Below are 18,834 nucleotides of genomic sequence, written 5' to 3' on the forward strand. Positions count from 1 at the left end.
TTAATGATAAAAAATTAACATTAAATATCGTAAGGTTAAACAACTCACCCTTTGATGACACCTATAAGAAGCAGGAACAGGAAGGTGCCAAACAAACGTTTACATCTTTGAATGTATTACTTTATTTAATTCACTCGGAGATCGGGGTGGGGGATTACTTTGAAAAATGGATACATTCCTTTAGGTTTCAAAGATAAATGGTCAATCCACGTACACCGATTATCATAATTACAAGTGCAATCGTACCTACGATAATGACCTTTATAAACTTAAAAAACAAAAAAATCCTACTTTCAACATCCACCGCACAACATCGGGATAGAATATGGCTTTTATCTATGGGGCATGGCTTGTTTCAAAGCAAATGTCAAGTCAATGAAGAAGTTACATCCAGGAGGCCGGGAAAAAACAAAACCTCTTATTTCGATCGTCTGTGGCACAGTATGTCAATTGTGCGGAATAAATAGCTGCCGAGAAATAAATACTCTATACATCATTTTCTTTAGATACTTCAATATTCATCATTCAAAATATACAGATCTTTCCTGTCTTCTGATGAGGTGAATCGCCCAAGAGGCTCATAAATATATTTGTGTCATATTAGAGACAATTTGGCATCTTGTACCTAAAGAAGCTATTACGACATTTCATTCAAAATATTACAGTGCTAATTTAATCACTCATACAAGATTGGACCTTCCCATATACACGCTGCTGTGCTTTTGGACACACCACAAATTCAAACTCAAATTCCCAAAAATGAATACAGAAGTAAGAAAATCATAGTTAGCCTGTATCATAGTACTTTTTGTTGTGGTTTGTTTTGGATCTTCACATGTTTTGTGCTCAAAACACATACAGCCATTTTAACATTCATTGAATATTTAAAATTGTTCTATTTTAGTAACTGCAAGTTATTTCAATGATTGCACCTTATTAAAGTCGATTTTTCCATTTTACAGATGTAACATGAAACAAACGTTTTTTTTCCCCTTCACAATAAAAACAAAACCATCGTGCAGGCCGAAGAAAATAAATAGATCGATAATTCTAAAGAAAACTGAAACCCATCATTGTACTCTCTAGAATTCCTCATAATAATGTACAGTAGATAATCTGCTTACAACAAGTCTATGCCTGACAGCCTTTGATTATTCAAATACCTACATAAACGCGTCGAGAATACGCTCGACCATTTCTCAGCCAGGCCGACATTAAACTAGTATGTAATGCAGAAAAAAAATATATGATAGTATTATGGAGAGTGCATCATTATCACTAATGTTTCTGGTAACAAACATACAAACTTTTGTATAGTTCATCGTGAAAGAAAACATTATTTTAAAGGCATGAGGTTAAAATTGATCAAATAGAAACGACTCCAAGGTACAACACAGTATTCATTGATCACCCGACTACAAAAGAAACGCTTACTTTACAAATGTTACACTGGCAAATGTCCTGTTGGCGTTGTTGCTGTACCCTGCATCCATTTTGTTGTTCTCACGCCCACGGTGGAGAATGGCAAAAAGTCAGCAATCGTGACAAATTGTCCTTTTCAAAATGTACATAGCTTAAATATCCTCGCGTTTTAAAAAGCACATGCACATCGATGCCTCACAAACAGATGAGTCCGTGACCTCACCACTTGCTATATAATAGATTTGATACAACACTTGTCTAAACCGTATGAATAAAAGTTTCTCTGTAGCTGGGGTGGGCAAACTCCATTTTTAAAATGGAGGAAAATTGAAAACAAAAAAAGGTTCAATGTAGATGTCAATTCATATTTTCATGATAAACGATTTATTATTTACATTCAAGTATACATATATTAACCACAACCATAAACCACCTATTTAATGATCAATGAATGGGGGTGGATCAAACTTAATGCTAGTATTTTTGCCCACCCCTGTGATAGTTGTCCACGTTACCTTCCCGCTTAGGAATGGACCATATTTCCATAAATGGTGGCACATAGTGGGAGGTGTCTGTTTCATGGTGTCCACAGGAATGTGATTTTTCCGCAACAAAAGCCTTCATTAACCTTAACTATCCCACTTAACATTTGAATCCAGCGTTTACCTGTCTTAAAAAGGCCACCGGCACAATAAACGACATTAGGTGGCTTCACGGTGGGATCTTAAATTGACTTTACTTCAAACTGACTTTATTTGTGCTTCTTTCTGTAAGGATGGTAAACACTGTCAGTATTGCAATTTCAAATCTAAAATATATTAAGGACTATGTTGGATAAATTACTGGCTACTGGAATGCAACAAATCCTCTAATAGTCATTTACAACACCCAGTAGGTCATTTAATTAATAATATATTGGCATTCGATAACCTACAGTTGTTATGTGGAACCCATAATGTATCCTTCATTCAGAGTCCCGTTTGCATTACTTTCATGGATTATTAGCCTTTTTCTGATATTACATTTTCCTACACTTTATATTGTTCGTTTTGAACTGGGCCGGGCAAAGTCAGAGCATTTCTGCTTTCTGAGGTAGTATCAAAGCCGTAACGGCACCAGAAAAGAAATGGAACATGTGTAGCTTTCTTTCTTTGCTAGTTTCACTTGGGGGAAAAAAAGGATTTGAACAAACAAAGCAGGAGAAAAGACTAAGCGTGTACCAAAAAAAAAAAAAAAAAACGTAATCACTACCATTCATGCACTACTCTTTAGGGACATTGGGCTTTCGTTTACGATTAAATGATGAATCTAAACGTCCTGCTTTTTTTTGTGCTTTAAGGTAAGGGTTACTTTTATGAGTGCTGTTTTGTAACAAGGAAAAAAATCCCCCAAATCCTCATACTCAGGTAGCTTTAGCTCAAGAAACTCGGAATGTTAGCTCCAGTCGGAGTCTTTGTACGCATTGGTCTCCGCCATGAAGTGATTGTCAGAAATTCTTTGAAAAGTTTTAATAGCGACAAGGAGCTTGGGTGTGCGTGTGGTCCTACTTGACTGGCAAGCAGATCTTCAAGCGGAGCGGTCGGCCATTTTGCGCTCACACTTGGATGACCATCACGGATCCTAGTCGCTTTCGTAGCGGCAGTCAGGATCCAGGGAGGGCCCCGTAACCCTGGCAGAGGGACGAAAAAAACAATCAATTTGAGGCTGATAGTTACCGTGGCAACAAATGACACAAACAAATGGACGCCGTTGCTGATGTATTTTAGCATAAAGGCCATTTTCATTCTATCTGTGGTGTCCTTTAGCTTCGTAGTTGAGGACCAGTGGGCGGCGCCGGTTCTATGCTATAAATGGCAAAGTCTCTCATCCTTAGAGATTCCGCCGCTAGCTTTCAATATTGCTTTTGCTTTCACATTTGAAAGCGGGATACAAACAAATCATTTCTCGACAGTCATAACTGATCAGCGCTAGAACACGACGGCCTTGCAGACTAATTCACATCACGGCAACACTCAAGGCCGCCCGCCCGCCCGCCCGTCGGTGACTCACACGGCGTTCTGAGACACCTATACTGCGGTACAGTATTTTATTTTCAGTTTGAGCGAACCCAACCCTCCGTTTTCCCCAGACGGGATTAGCTTTCCGCTTTTCACTGTCAGTGAGGATGTAGCTCGGAACAGATGGCAACAAGGTGATGTATGACAACTGACTGACTAGCAAACGTGGAAATGATGTTTTAAGGGCATTTGGAGCGAGTGGCAATGATGAAAAAAATAAATAAAATCATATGTGTATGAATATGTATATATATGTATACATAAAGACTCAGGCACGAACCTGGTCTGTGAGGATTCGAGGCTTAATATCAGGAATGGCACCCCCTCTCAGCTCATCTTCCACAGCCATGAGTCTGACAACAGTGAAATAGAAAGAAAGCGCTCGTCAAAAAAAAAAAAAAAACTACGCTCAAGCATATGATCATGCTTTAGAAATAAAGTCATTATGTTCATTATATGACTTTGTTTGCTACCACCCACTCCAGCTATATGTTGTACACATGCCATCTCAGATACAAAAGACAACATCAACATACACTAACTGACTATTCGACTGACCGTTTGACGATACCGCCCCAAATTCTGTGCGTCGGGACCGACGAGGTCAACAAAGACCAGGGACGGTGGACATTGTCACCTGTTGATGATGCCTTTGATTTGGGAATCCTTCTCCACTTGCTGCTGCTTGAGACGCCGCTCGCTGTCCTCCAGGCGGCACTGGTACTGCTGGAGGATCTTGCTGGTCTGCTGCTCCTGCGACACCAGCCTCTGCTCGTACTCCTCCAGCTTGCGATGGGACATCTTGAGGCGCTCTTTCAAGGAGTGGATCTCCTCCTCGTACTCCCTCACCTGCAAAGGAGGATGTGGTTCACTCGGTGAAAGATGCGGCACGTTTGTGTCGCTTACCCTCTCCAGACGCGATTCGTCCATGCTCTTGGAGTACTCCTTCAACTGGCCCTCGCGGTCGGGCCGCAGACTCTCGATGTCGGCGGAGAGATGCGGCATGTTGGACACCCAGGCCACCGTGCGCTCGTTCAGGTTGGACTGGGAACCCTGAAAACGACATGCGGGGGGGGAAAAAAGTTATTACAGTTAGCATTAAAGTGCTTTAAGTTGAGCTCATCTGTTGCTTAGCAAAACAGCAGCACCTACCAAGGCATGCAAACAGTCTTGCTTTTGTCACTGTAAAAATTGTATTTGGATAGAACTGGTGAGCCTATTGGAACCTTGTTGCTAACCAAACTAGCAGTACCTATGTATGCAAACCTATACACTCCACTGTAAATAGAAATGAATAACTTCACCTAATGTGAAGACAATGTCTTTCACAACACTTTTAGTCGCTCTCAACCACGCGCAGACAACCAAATGCGGTGACTGACCTGCTTGTTGCCGAGCGGTTTAAGTAAATGTTGCTGAGGAGGCTGCAGCTGTTGCGACTTTTTGCCGCTTTTGGTGGGCGTGTCCGTCGAGTCCTCGGCGGCGGCCGCGACGGACGACGGGTTCTGGTTCTCTTTGGCGGCGCCCGTCTGAAAGGGCAGCCCGGGCGCCGGACTGTCCGTGGCGGCCTCCTGCTGCTGCGTTTGTGTCGGTTGCTGCTGTTGTTGCGGCGGAGGCTGAGTTTGCCGCTGTTTGGCCTGGACAAAGTTGCCGTCGTTGGAGTCCAGTAAGAGATTTCTGCTCTGGGGTCGGGCCTTGGGTGGCGTGGCTGTGGCCGGGGTGTTGATGGAGCGCTGGGACTTGAGGAGCTGGGGAGCGATGGAGGACTGGCGCACGGGGTGGACGGTCGTCGGCGGCGTGGCCAAGGAGCCGGGCGTGCCGGTTCCGGTGGCCGTTTGAGAAGTGACGCCCATCATGTGCTGCTGCTGGAGCGACTCCTGACGGACGACACGGTACGCAAAAGGTGAGAGTTCAATAACTGCTGGTGAATGCTGCAGAAAGTCAAGACTTCTCCTTTGGGGAAAAAAAGTCCTCACACCAACTCTGTTTTAAAAAAAGAGAGGCTGAAAAATCCATCGCAGCCCACGCGGCAGGACAGAAATAGCTCAGAACACTACGGTACATAACGGTATCATTACAACCACTGGAGTCGACACAGTGACTGTGCCGACCGAGTAAAGAACATTTTGTATCATATTATGCATCACCAGTCACTTTAGGAGGAGTCACTCTTACCTGCACCTGCAGTGAGAGCTGATGCCAGACAAAGTCATTGTTGTGGTTCTGCCGGGCGAAATCATCGCTGTAGCTGTGCGAGTGGACGATGCTGGGCTGCACCAGGCTGTTCTGAGAGCGCAGCGCCGACAGGTCCTCGCTGCGGGAGAAGGCGTTATTGCCAAACGCCGGCGCGTAGTCGTGATGGCCGTTCTCCGGCTCCGGGGCCAAGAGGAGGGGCGGCGGGGGCTGGGGCTGGGCCGGGGAGTTCTGCGCCGCCATGTGGAAGAGAGGGTTCTGGAAGGACAGCGGGTAGTGCATGGCCGCCGCCGCCTGCTGCTGTTGCTGGGAGATGGACTCGGTGGGGCCTCCGATGTGGCCCATTTGGCTCAGCCTCAGGCCGGAGCCCGCCGAGCCGCTGGGCAGGTGGCCGCCCATTCGGAGGGGACCGCCCAGGTTGCCGAAGCTGTGGCCCAGGCCGGCGATGGAGGCCTGGGAGGAGGTGAGCATGTCGCCCACCGAGTTCAGGTTGGAGATGCTGTTCATGCGTGAATCTTGGAGGTCCATCATGGACACGCTCTTATTCACACTGTGAACCTGACAACAGAACACAATCACAAACGGTCCTTATTCAAGCCATCAGAAATGGGCTACCTTACCTTGGGGTCGGGTTCTGTGATGTCCGAGCTGCTGGTGCAATATGCCGGGCTGGAGCGGGCCAGCGGCGGCCGAGTGACATAGAACACCTCCCGGGACGAGCGCAGGTCTCGTTCGGCCTGGCGCCTCATGTTGAGGTTGGACGAGAGCGACTCGACGGCCGACACGCCGGTGGGGGGCGACGGCAGGCGGTTGATGTCTATAGAACTTGAGACATTCGTAGAGGTAGTGTCCCACCTCATCCTGTAGGTGGCGCTAAAGTGCTAAAAGCCTAAAATCCTTCTAAAACTTGTTCACTTTCAAACTGATATAAAATGGAGGCATTTGTTTGAGGGAGGCATTATTTGATAATAAAGCACTGTGTATCTGCTGTCGGGCTGATTTGATTGGATACCAGCACCGCTTGAATGATTAATCACAGTAAACGCTGTGTGGGGTGGGGGGGGGGGAAACAGTCGCAATTACAGCTGTTATTGCTCTTACGTAAAGAGTTCTCATTAAAAGTGTGAGGCTATAATGAGAGATGGCGTCAAGTGTGATGCGGAGGAAAAAGGGGGTTTGGTTAAGAGGCTCTGGGAACAGATGGTGCCGGCAATTAGCCATTGATAAAATACTTAGCGCATTCTGAGATAAATTAGGTGACATTAGAGGGGTTCTCAAAAAAATAAGCCTCGCATTGTGTTTGGAGTCAGAGAATTCCCATCCTGCGAGTTTTCTCGCTCTGCGCTTCACTGTTAATTATGCCCGTGTGACGCCGCGGTGTCACGGCGCGTTGAGAATTACCAGACGCGGTGAGGCCTCCCGGAGGACACAATGATCTATTTTGGGAAATGGAGGGGGGGGGGAGGGGCACACCTACCTGTTTAAGTCGCGCATCATCAGGCTCTGAAAGTCGGAGGACATGAGACGATTGAAGGTGGGCCGAGAGAAGAGCCGGTCCTTGGGCCGCTCGGGCTGGTGGTTGGTGGCGGCGTGCAGCTGGGGGTTCCGCAACGCCACGCTGATGTCATTCAACAGCCGAGGCAGCGGACCCAGTTTGAGAATGGCGTCCTGCGGCAGGTCGGGAAAATGTCACTGCCACCGACTAGATGACACATCGGGGACTGACCGGAAGAATATATGCGCCGACCTTGCTGAGTTGACCCATGACCTCCCACAGCAGGCTGTGCAGCATGGACAGCTCCCTGCCGAGGTCGATGTAGCCCTCAAAGCCTCCGGGGTTCCCTCCGGCGTCCGTGTTGGAGATTTCGTAGAGGAACTGCTGCATGGAGCCCCACTCCATTTCCAGGAACTCGTTCATGAAGTACAGGTATTCTTCCTTGGGCCCAAACCTGCATGACGGATATATGACGCTAAGACATTGGCGCTTTTGGAAGGTTAAGTGGAACACAGTCGACATTATTTCGATCACATGAGCGAAAACCGATTCATTAAAATGATGCGGACTCACTTGCAAAAGTTGCATTTTTGGAGACCCGTGATCTTTTCAACTCACTTGTTGAAGCTGGCCAGGTTCTGTATGACTTTGGCGATGAGCGTAAGGGTCCTCGAGGTACGCTCCGCCGGGTACTCCTGCGTCAGGTTGAAGAGCGACGGAGACATGATGGCCGGGCACATGAAGCGGAGGAAAAGCGAAGAGCTGATGAGGCTGTCGGCCAGCTCCTCCCTTCCGCGCTCGGCGCAGTGGGCCCGCCACGAGGCGAACACCTCCTTCAGCTCGCGGGGGAAAATGCTGGAAGGAGCGCGACCAGACTCGACGTCAGGAAGAACGCGGCAGACAAACGGAGAGCTGGCAAAGATGACGTGCGCACCAGAGGGAGTTGATGATTTTGCAGAGTAAGAGCTCGCAGCACATGCGCAGGTTAGCTTGGTGGTCCGCTAGGACTGACGGTGGGACTCGCATGGGGTCCACCTCACAGTTCTCCTCTGATTCGTATAAAGCTCGGATGAAGTCACCTGAAGGACATCACGCTTGGTTTGGAACCGTATTTGGCAAGTTAGCCTTGACTTTTGGTGTATCGAGCCCAGGTCCTACCTATCCCTTCCTTCAGGTATCGGTGACCAATCAGCTTGAGGTACTCCTCCACGGCCTTGGTGGCGAGCGTGTTCTCCCGGAAGATCATGTGCTCGCGCTCCATGAAGCGATCCACTTCGCACATCGCCATGTCGGAAAGGAAGTCCTGAGAGCAGGTTGTTATTTTTGGGGGGCGAGAGAGAGATTTTCACGTTTCAACCTCAATCAATACCTTAGTTTTGCCTGTGCTTTGGAGGATGTGCACCAGGGCAAACGCCACTTCCTCTTTGCTCTTGACGCTCAACAGCGGCTCCAGAACTGCGCACAGTGTTCGGTAGTTGTTGGTGATGTACTCGGCGAACTCCTTGTACAGCTCCATGGGGAGGATGTTCATGGTCTGGTAGCGCGACTTGACGCGGAGCGAGGCGTTGATGACTTTGCCGCTCCCGACGCCGCCGCTCTTGGCTAAAACGCTGGACTGGATGACGGGGTACCACTGCTCCACAAACTGACGGCCCGTGATGCTGGAGATGGGGATGCTGACCAGGCCGAGGTATGTGCTTTTCTCCTAGAAGCGCATCAGCACAATGTGGCCGTTTTTCGGGAGCCATATTTAGTCGCAAAGGTTACCTTGCGTCGCTTTTTGTCCGTTTCCTTATAGAGGTGCAAGCGAAGGCTACGAATGGTGGGCAGGTTGTTGAACTCAAAATGCTCGCCCCAGAAGACGGTGTCCGTGCGAGGTTTGCTGGTGGTGCGCGCGTACAACATGTCGTCCAGGCACAGCTCACAGTAGTAGCGCTTCTTGGTGGGCAGGTCTCGGGCTTCGATGATCCATAACTTGAGCACGTTTTCCACGCGCCTGCTGTTATCCTGGAATAGACAAATAAATTCAAAACCTAATGAAGAACTGAACCACTGAGTTAGCTTTAAAATGGGTCTTAAGTTGACCTTGTTGGGTTTGACGGCTCTTTGCAGGTTTTCGATCCACTTGTCTCTCTCCGAAGCCGAACGGCAGGCAAAACATTTGGTCCCTGAATTAGTGGTCACCTAAGGATGGAAAAGGACAATTTCAACTAGGAACCAGGTTAAGGAAATCAAATTTTCATCAGGCAAGGAACCCTATTTGGCTCTTGGCTGTAGATTCTATTTTTTGTTGTGGAGTACGGGAAAAAAATGTTCCTTTTTTTCTCCATTCCCTTTACTGCACTCGTGAACAAAGAAGGAAGCTAATTTGCCCGGAGCATTTTTGGAGTTGACCCACTTCACCCACGTCTTGCCGAATAGGCGAGTCCCCACCTCAAAACAATACTCTTGTCCTAAAATGCTGGAGTGGACCGGTTTGATGACGGCGTCTTCATCCAACACCAAGTCCAACGCCTCGGCGGCGCTGCTGGGAGAAAGCAGTGACTCGTGGGAGTGGGATTCTTTGAAAGTCTGCATCATGCGGGTCCTTGTGGGAAAGAGACAATGACAGCACAATACATTGACTTTTGTAGCTCCGACTACGCGACTGTCATCATCCTTAAATCAACTTATTCAAGAGACTGATTCAATACACGAGTGAATCGCAGAGCCCTGGCATATCACACCTGACAATCTAAATATATTTTTAGCGATGATCCTTTTATAATGACGTTTGGGGGTGGGAAGAGGCAAGAACGCTGGGTTTTCATTTCTTCTTGTTTGCCTTGTTGACGCCACTCGTAGCAAGCGCAGCCGTGTAAGCGGAAAAAATCTACACATTAGGAAGTCACTTCATTTCTGATGGAAAGGAAAGTAAGTGATGTATTAAAATTACAACTGCTATTTTCAAGTCAATCGGAAGATGCAGTAGGAAAAAAAAATGGTTTAAAAAAAAAACAAAGGAAGAAAACAAGAGCTTGGCAGGACACTTTGAGCAGCTGCGATGAGAAGAGAGAGTGCGAAGTTGGATGTCGGATGCCTTTGCCGCACCGACGGGGAGAATTAAGCGTGTGTGGGCAGAACGGGAAGCCGGCTGTGAAGGCAGCTGTCAGGCAGCGGCGGGAACCGGGGCCAGGAAGTCAAGGTGACCAGCATAGCTCTGCTTCTGCTTTAATGTCTTTGGATTCGAAATATCAACTCTGGATTTTCTATAGATAAACAACATATGTGGCCCCAAAATGTCTCTTGTCTTTCCCCCTGTGGCTACCGTCAGCACAATAGCTCTACTTTCTGCCTCGACATCTTCACTTCCTCTACGCGTCGTGACTGAATTGTGTTACTACAGCAGAAAAATTTCAGACAAGGCAGCACGGATTCCTCTGAGACGTGACCCCGAGTTGGGATAAAAAACAAGAATCTGGTGTCGCAGTGGCAGGAAATGCATTTTTTCATATGTGATCTAACAATACCTTTTTAATCGCATTGTCTTCCAATAAAATGAGAGTGTCCAACCTCTCTTGATCGGCGCTTCGGAACCGAGGCAGAATCATCTGTCGGAAGCTGCTGGTCCGGTCCAGTTTGGGTTGACTTTTGGCCCTCTTGATGGAGCCCTTCAGCCTTCGATTGAGGAAACTCTAAATGTTGAGGGGAACAAATCGACAGCAACTTCAAATCCCCTATTGGTTGAATACTCAACTCATTTCACTAAAGAACTTCCCCAAAACACAGACAGGCCAAACACATTTTTGGATCTTCACAAATGATGCTTTTGTGCACTCACCGGTTGTCTGAAGGACTGTGGGGTGGCGTTGGGAGGCGTTTCCATGCTTGACTGCCGCACAGAGGCAAAACTTGCCCTGCGAGATTGGTCTGGGTAGGAAAAATGGCACCCTAACAATTTTAATTGTATTCTTGACAACATGGTCATCACAGGCATACATGTGAACAGCGGGTAAACACAACTCAAACACTGAGCCCATTTGAACTCTTTTGCTAATCAAAACAGCAGCACTAGCGTCAGTTAGCCAGTGTTGTGTGTCATATGAATTACGTTATGATTTTAAAAAAATAAAGTAATAAAAATAGGAGCTTTAAGACCAAACTGTTGAATCAAACAATGTGGCAATATAAGAATTGTCAATTTGAAGAGGTTTAAGTTTAAATGAGAGTAACTACTATTATATCATTTGTACTATATTGGCCTTTTTCCCATAAAATGTTTATAATTGCTGTATTTTCGGTGTAGCCCTGATAAGCCTTTTTTTTTTTCATCTACATTGTGAGGTTGTTTGTGATCAAATATTTGCTATTGCGACCCCATGAATCAATTTCCTGTTCCTGCTCTATTCTATTTTGGTCCGATTCTTGTACTTCAATGACTAATGTGAGCAAAAGATACACACTGTCATCCTGTGATTTCCTCCCAAAGCCTGCAAATGGGCCGCTCGCCAGGTTCTATTCTGAAACCCGGGCTAATTGTTTGGTCTCCATGGAAACAACTCGCTCGCATTTGAACCGCTCAAGGTGGTGGCAAGGTACAAAAAAAAAAAAAACAGACGACGCAGTGCGCGTCCTGAACCTGAGCAGCTTTCCACCTGACCATCTAGTGTGATGTAAAATGTGTGTGTGTGTGTGTTGACTCTTCATTGGAGATGTAAATTGCTGCGTGTGTGGGCGGCTCCAGCCTCCAGCTAGCTGCGATACCGAGGAAGAAGACTGCGGAGTGGGTGTTAAGAGAACCATACTCGCCACTTTTCATGAGTCCCTCTACGAACACATGCCTTTTATTTCAATCTCAGTGTAAAGAAATCGTGAAATTTTTTCCCGAGAATATTTTTTCCCCCCTATACGTTTGGACTCGGCGCCGAACCAACTAGTTTTGTTGAAAAGGCGACAGTGGTATTAAGTAGATTCACAATTAAATGTTTCGCAAATTCAACCGAAAAGACACATAGATGCCACAAGATGGCAGCAAAGCACATTTGTATAATGGCTTGACTAAAAGAAGCTCTGCTCTCACTTCAACATAGTTCCTTGGCCCCAAGCTAGGCATAATGTGGGCATTATTATTATTACGGCGCAGACATCAAAACACAACTGCCTCCTGATACAAATACGGTTCAATCTAGGACAATACGAGTGTCATAATTATTGACATCAATTAATGATGCAATATGATACAATTCCAGAGCAAACTGAGCAAATCCATCCCAAGTGCCCAAAAGCTGCCAAGAGTCAGCGAACAAGCAGCTGGCCTGTAAAGTCTGCTCTGGGTCTGAAGTGGTTGACGTGCCTCAAAAAAAAAAGGTTCAAGGAGTCCGACTAGCTTGTTTGATCAGCCTCCGTGACCGTGTTGAGAGCGAAAGAATAAAAAAAAAAACCTCAAGGTTTCAACTTGATGCTTCTTTGACAAGCTGCCAGCATTGCCCCCGGGAGGTTTGAGGCCGACAGTGTCTGAGGACTTGCCACAAATGAAGCTTGACATGTCAAAGAGTCACAGTTATCTCTTCACCGGATTAAACGCACAATACGTAGAAAAGTGACCTTGAAATATGACATTCCAAATCATTTGGACGCTTTACACAAACAGCAGCTCTGCTGTTGCCTAGGCAACCCCAAATCACTTACAGTACTAATAGTTGGACCGGCCAGGACATCTCGAATATAAAAATTGAAATTCCAACTTTGTATTTATGTCCAGAATTAATTTTTCCTGGAACAAAAAGAATTACTATTTTATGACAATAATGTAAAACAAGCTAAAGTTTATTTTGTAATTGATAACATTTGATACCCTTCATAATTGTTTTTTTTACGCATGTTATTAATACGCCTTCAAAAACTTTCATCACTTTTCCTATTGTGCAATAAAAATAAATTTAAAAAAGCCAATTAAATGCATTTTGATGCCAACTACAGAGCACATAATATGTGATGCAAAGCCCGCATCTTTAATGACATATTAACATTTAAAGAAAGCGGAAGCTGGGCTCTTGGGGGTTTATGCAAAGTGGGCAAAGAAAGACAAGTGACACTTCCGACTGCTGCTATTTTTAGCCCTGCTGGCAGCAATCAAGTAAATATATACGTATATTGAAAAGAAAAATAAGGATGAGAGGAAAAGAAGCAGCGCTGGCGGACTTGAACAATGTGGGTGGAGGTAACGCAATGTGGGGGCGGGAGGAAGATGCAGAAGGCCGGCTTCTATTGGCTAAAATTTGGACATGAATGTGAGGTGACATCATGTCACCTTACAATGAGGGAAATAAATTATTCAATAAATAATTCAATAAATGACTACTCTCAGAAAAGTGTCCTTTTGGTTGTTTTCCTAGTCCAGTATTGTGGCTTTTCACACACGCAAGCTAGCTGAAGGGACTGTGGCCTGGTTGCCATGGGAACATGGTTTGCTCTCTACTGTATGCGAGTGTGTGTGTGTGTGTGTGTGTGTGTGTGTGTTTTAAACACATCTTGGTGGGTTTGCAAATAAGCGGATTTAGCCACACTCGAAACGTCCAAATCATACTACACTTCGATATGACAGCATTTATGAACAAAAATTCCCTTCACAATGACATTTGCATAAAAATGCTATTAATTTGGAGTGATATTACGTTTAATTGCGTGACTTAATTCTTGTGAGTGGTATTTCCACTTTTTTCACGTGATATTAAAACTTTAATCTTGTAAACAAAACAATTTTTGCGCAACATTCTAACTTTTTCTTTAAAAATTTTGCATACGACAACAACTTTACTCCCCTAAAAGTACTTTTTCGTGTAAATCTTGTAATGACTTTTTCCCTAAACCGCTGTACTTGGTTCCTGCAAAATGATGACCTTTTACCACCTAATATTGTCCAACTTTTTCTTGATTTTTAAACTTTTTTTCTCACATGATTAATTATTTTTTTTGAAGCAGCTATTTCAGGCAAATTTCTGGCCTGCAACTTTGACCAAATCCTACGAGGGAATTCGCCCAAATGAGCCTCAATCGGAAGCCCAGACAGATGGGCCACGCTAAACTGCCAAATTGTTTTTTTTCGCCTTTTGCCGATGGCTTGGCGGAACATGCCGTCAATATTTGACAACCATATACGCGCACTTGCCATAAAAACAAGTCTGTTCATTCCCAATGACAATTCCCAACTCATGATCACAAAAATCCTAGCAAGTAGTCACATACATACATACACATACATACAAAAAAACGAACCAAGACGCCACGTCAAATAGATACAACCTCCACGGCGGAGGCAACACAAGAGACGGTCAACGACGTACAGGAGGACGGTTTTAGGGGGCGCACTCACTTGGGGTTAAAACGCCAGGTCCGCCACAGCACACTTCCACTTGACCACCCAACCCAAACTGACCCTGATGCGGCAGCCACGACTTTGACGACGCGTCCATGCAGCTACAATGCACACACACACACACGTACACGAGTCAAGTTCTTTATCCTGAGCCAATTTTGGAACTTGAACGTGTGATAAGCATCATCCTGTGTTACAAGTCGAAGCAGTGCAGCTTTTCAAGGCTGCCCTTTTATGGCCTAAATGTCACCATGGCTGCTGCTCAACCTCAAGCTGTTTCTATGATTAATTGATAAGATTTTTTTCTCATTGGCAGGTACAAGTAGGAAGTCAGGAGAGTTTGTTTAACATTTCCAAAGAAATACACTTATTTAGGAAGTGATTAACTTCTTCTATTTGGAATACAGTTACTCTCGAGTCAACTGTGGCATTTCGTCACATGCATTATTAATTGGACAAAATGAACCTCTGATTTACACGAGTATCAAAGCCAAAATCAATTTAACTTGGCTTGGCTAACATTTCATGCAGCCTCATTTCAATTCCAAGTGCTCACCTTCAAACAAGTGCAATTAAGTTTTCTTGAATACTGGGTCTTCTTCCAGAAACAGATATCGCATTGTCACAAAATTGGATAATACAGAACAATATCAACGGAGGCCCAAAGCTGCTTAAGTATTAATTGACACCCATGCAATTATAATATTTTATCATTATGATTTTGTACTAATTGTCACAAGTGGTAAGGGACTGTCTCACAAGCCCATTAAAACTAGTCTAGTACAAAACCTACCACTTTTGAAAAGTTTTCACTATACTACTATATTTTAAGTACTTTAATGCTAATCATCACTATTGTACAATGCTTCCTATTTTGAGGTGATGAGACATTTAGTGTCTCAACTACAGTATTAACAATTAAAGCAAAAGTAGGAGACAGAGTCACTCACCGTCTCAGTTGTGCTAAATAGTACAGTGACAATTATAACAGCTAAACGTTTCATTTGTACAAAACAGGGCAAGGTAGTGAAACAGTGGCAGTACAAGAATGATAGGAGCATGCATGATCAATTTGGCAGCTGTCACTGTCTTTTTATTTTGATATGCTAAATTTGCATCGCGCTTACATTTTTACCCCTCTGGAATAATCTTTTTTTTTTTTTTCACTTTTGCTGAAAATGTGCATGGTTCGGTACGTAATACTAAACAGGCTGCAGTCTGGCCACATTGCATTATGTGGGCACAGTGGGGTTCCCTAATATGCGAGCGTAAAGAGCCCCACATCCCGGATGTTTAGCTGCGAAGCCGACTGTGTGCCGTGCGTAGCACTCACCCAAAAATGATGGGGGGTTGCTTCCCAGTGGTGAAACGTTGACAGCTCAGTCACATCCAAGGCTGCGGACCCACTGGGCCGGTTGTCAGGTTGCCACGGCGACGGCGGGGCAGAGAATCACACCTGAGCGTCCCACTGGAGTGACCCCTCACTCATCCCCCTGCAAGTGTATGCGCGTAGGCCTCGGTCAGGTGTTCTATGAGGATAAGCGTGCATGTGTAAATCAGATTACTGAAGCATCATCATCATCATCATCACCTCTCTTCTTTTTCCTCCTCTCCTCCTCCAACTCTAGTGAGAACCACCAGGGGCAGCTGAGATGTTGCACTCTCTCTTTTGAGCCTGCTGGCTGTGGACATGATGCGTTCACGGGAACCTGGAAACAATCGGAATTCCCGGAAAGCGTTAAAAGCACTCCACCTCCTCACGGCAATGAACAGCGCAAGCATCCAAAAAAGGTAAACATCCACATGCTTGCAGCATTTCTCTTTCTCGCTTTGATTCCGACTTCGTTTTCAATCAAAGCTCGAGGAGGGCAGAAAAATCCACAATGAGGTCCAGCACAGTCCCGTACCGCAGACCAGTTGCGATTGAAGACGTAGGAAACGAGGAAAGAGTCGCTCGCTCATCGGATGCGCCTCTCCCTGGAGGGCGGCGATAGCGCGTGAGATCGACGGATAGGGGGGGAAGCGGGTTGGGGGGGCGAGGAAGCACCGCCTACGAGAGGCGAGCGAGTCCGCACTGCGAGTGCTCTCCTCCCGCTGGAGGAACCCCACCGCGCCGCTTAATTGGAAGGAGATTGGAAGTGTGCGATAGAGCTCAAATTACACCCCGAGTGAGTTTAATCTCCCACACAGATGCGAAAATCACTTATTGCTGCTTTCTATTTTGCATTTGTAGGAGACAAATGGTGACTTTGACATTCCCTGTCGACAGGGCAAGTCTGTCAAGGAACCTTTTCCAGTTATTTACAAATTGGATCACGAGCATATACTCAATGTGCGTCAATTCACTGGATGAGATCCTCAAGTGGGTTTAAGCGGTCAACACAATCATATACTACATATAAAGAGCATAAGATTGATATGATGTTAGTAGGAACGTGACTACATTGAACACAACAGGGCCAAGATTGCATTTGGTAGATCGTCTCTAACATTAATTGACAGCACTCCTAAATATAGACCGCGACGAAGTGACACCCATCGCCATGGAAACTGATAACAGAATCACTTGTCTTAAAAAAATAAAATAAAAAATAAAATATGTACGCGAACAAGAACTTGGATGATGGGCAAGGGTGTATTTTTAGAAGTGGAAGGGCGCGCTGTGTGGACAGCACAGCCCACTACTTTCAACTTTGGAACACGCGCACCACAAAATCTTAAAAGCTGCCTCTTCGTCCATGTTATCTGCATTATTTCCCCCCTTCTTAAATGAAACACGTGAACCTTCACTCACGCGCATCGCCATGGAAACTGATAAAAGAATAGCTTGCTTGCAACAAGAAAAGACAACAGAAAGGTGGTGGTGGGGGTGCTTGGTCTTCCAATGGAAGGAAAAGACAGAAAACCTTGAGATCAAAAATGGCTGACATGCATCAAACGACTGTTTGTTCAGGAGTGAATTGAAAAAACAAACAACCTGGAGGTGAATAAAAACGGCTGTCAGTTGACACACTTAATAGACATTCTCCTCACGACAATCCAACTATAGCACCACGAAGGTATCTAATGAGTGGAGACCGACGTGGGTTAGAAAGATTGTAATGCTGGATGTGCAAGGGAAGAGTACAGCACAGTACACCGCCTACACTCCGTCACCATGGCAACTGCCACACTAGAACGATGGGGATAACGCCGTTCTGCCAAGTGTTTACTCGGTTGGAAGAAAGCTGAGTGTTGTGGTTGGAGGTGAAATTTAATCAAATTAAATGTGACAAGGAGAACAATACAGGCTCAATCCTGAAGCGGAAGGAGGAAGTTGATAGGCACTAGTTGGGACAATTAAAAGTCATCAGCTGAAATGAGGCCTGGTGAAGTTCTCACGTCACCCATTACGTCTAAAATTAGAATATTTAAGCCATATTCTTCCTCTTATAATGTCGGTTGAACTCCAAATTGTATAAACTTCATGGATCGTTGACATATGCAGCCGTTCGTACCTAAAGGTCCTCCATGTTTTCCCTTCATCAAATTTATGTTACACCACCACACAGTAAGATGATGATGATGATAATTGCACTGGCACGTTGCTGTCACAACACAACTAATCAATTACCCAAGCTGGGCCAAGGATTTCTTTTTGTTCTGTCACCGTGACGATATGTTCTTCATAATCACCATCATCAACTGAGCTCAGCTTCTCCTGCCTCATTTGCATCTTGACAAGCAAACGCCAGACTAATGGAACATTAACACTACTTGGCTCAGATATGTCCCAATAATGCATTCAAATCACATTTTCTTCTTTACTTACCAGTATGGCAGCAAAGCACTACTTTTGTCTAAACAAAGCACCCAAATATGTATATATTTAAAATGAGCAATTAAAAAAAATAACTGGTGCACATATACCTTTACATTTTGATAGAACTTTAAGTAGGCCAATGCAGTTTCCATCAGAAGCACCCGCCAAAATTCACCAAGTTCCATTATAGTGTCTATAAAAAAAATATGCCCAGTCTTGAATTAACGCAAAATTGTGCTTTTTACTTTTATTTATCCAACTGCCCATCTATTCACTTAGCCCAGAGTGCAGAGAGGAGTCAGCATTTGAAAATTAAAGCGAGTACCCAATTGGAACTGGAAAATTTAACCATTTTTTTGGTGCATATGTATGTGTGTGTGTGTGTGTGTGTGTGTGTGTGTTACACTCACCAGAGGACACCACACTGCTTGTTTACTTTCATTACACTCACCAGAGGACACCACAGTGCTTGTTTACTTTCAAAGTGAGCCGCACTATTTCTTTCCTTGTC

At 45.1% G+C, this 18,834-nt stretch overlaps 1 protein-coding gene across 6 annotated transcripts; it reads right to left on the bottom strand.

Moving 5' to 3' along the window:
- Positions 1–98: 98 nt before the first annotated feature.
- On the bottom strand, positions 99–18,833 carry LOC125986806 (ras/Rap GTPase-activating protein SynGAP). Of its 6 annotated transcripts, none has more exons than XM_049750700.1 (21): positions 18,734–18,833; positions 16,113–16,230; positions 15,855–16,014; positions 14,519–14,622; positions 10,988–11,076; positions 10,720–10,841; positions 9,601–9,754; positions 8,935–9,351; positions 8,537–8,872; positions 8,326–8,470; positions 8,102–8,246; positions 7,786–8,022; positions 7,420–7,621; positions 7,150–7,340; positions 6,293–6,497; positions 5,655–6,230; positions 4,862–5,356; positions 4,386–4,532; positions 4,117–4,328; positions 3,760–3,832; positions 99–3,091 (listed from the first exon to the last, which is right to left on the bottom strand). In XM_049750700.1, the coding sequence occupies exons 4-21, from the start codon at positions 14,616–14,618 to the stop codon at positions 3,065–3,067; spliced, it is 3,873 nt and encodes a 1,290-aa protein (XP_049606657.1). In that variant the 5' UTR covers positions 14,619–14,622; positions 15,855–16,014; positions 16,113–16,230; positions 18,734–18,833; the 3' UTR covers positions 99–3,064. The 6 variants fall into 6 exon arrangements, with proteins under 6 accessions (XP_049606657.1, XP_049606659.1, XP_049606660.1 ...); XM_049750702.1 differs by lacking the exon at positions 18,734–18,833 and having other exon boundaries at positions 8,935–9,174; positions 9,253–9,351; positions 16,113–18,714; XM_049750703.1 differs by lacking the exons at positions 3,760–3,832; positions 18,734–18,833 and having other exon boundaries at positions 8,935–9,174; positions 9,253–9,351; positions 16,113–18,714.
- Position 18,834: the final 1 nt, after the last annotated feature.

Source organism: Syngnathus scovelli, chromosome 19 (genome assembly GCF_024217435.2).
Source record: "Syngnathus scovelli strain Florida chromosome 19, RoL_Ssco_1.2, whole genome shotgun sequence".
Lineage (NCBI taxonomy): Eukaryota > Metazoa > Chordata > Actinopteri > Syngnathiformes > Syngnathidae > Syngnathus > Syngnathus scovelli.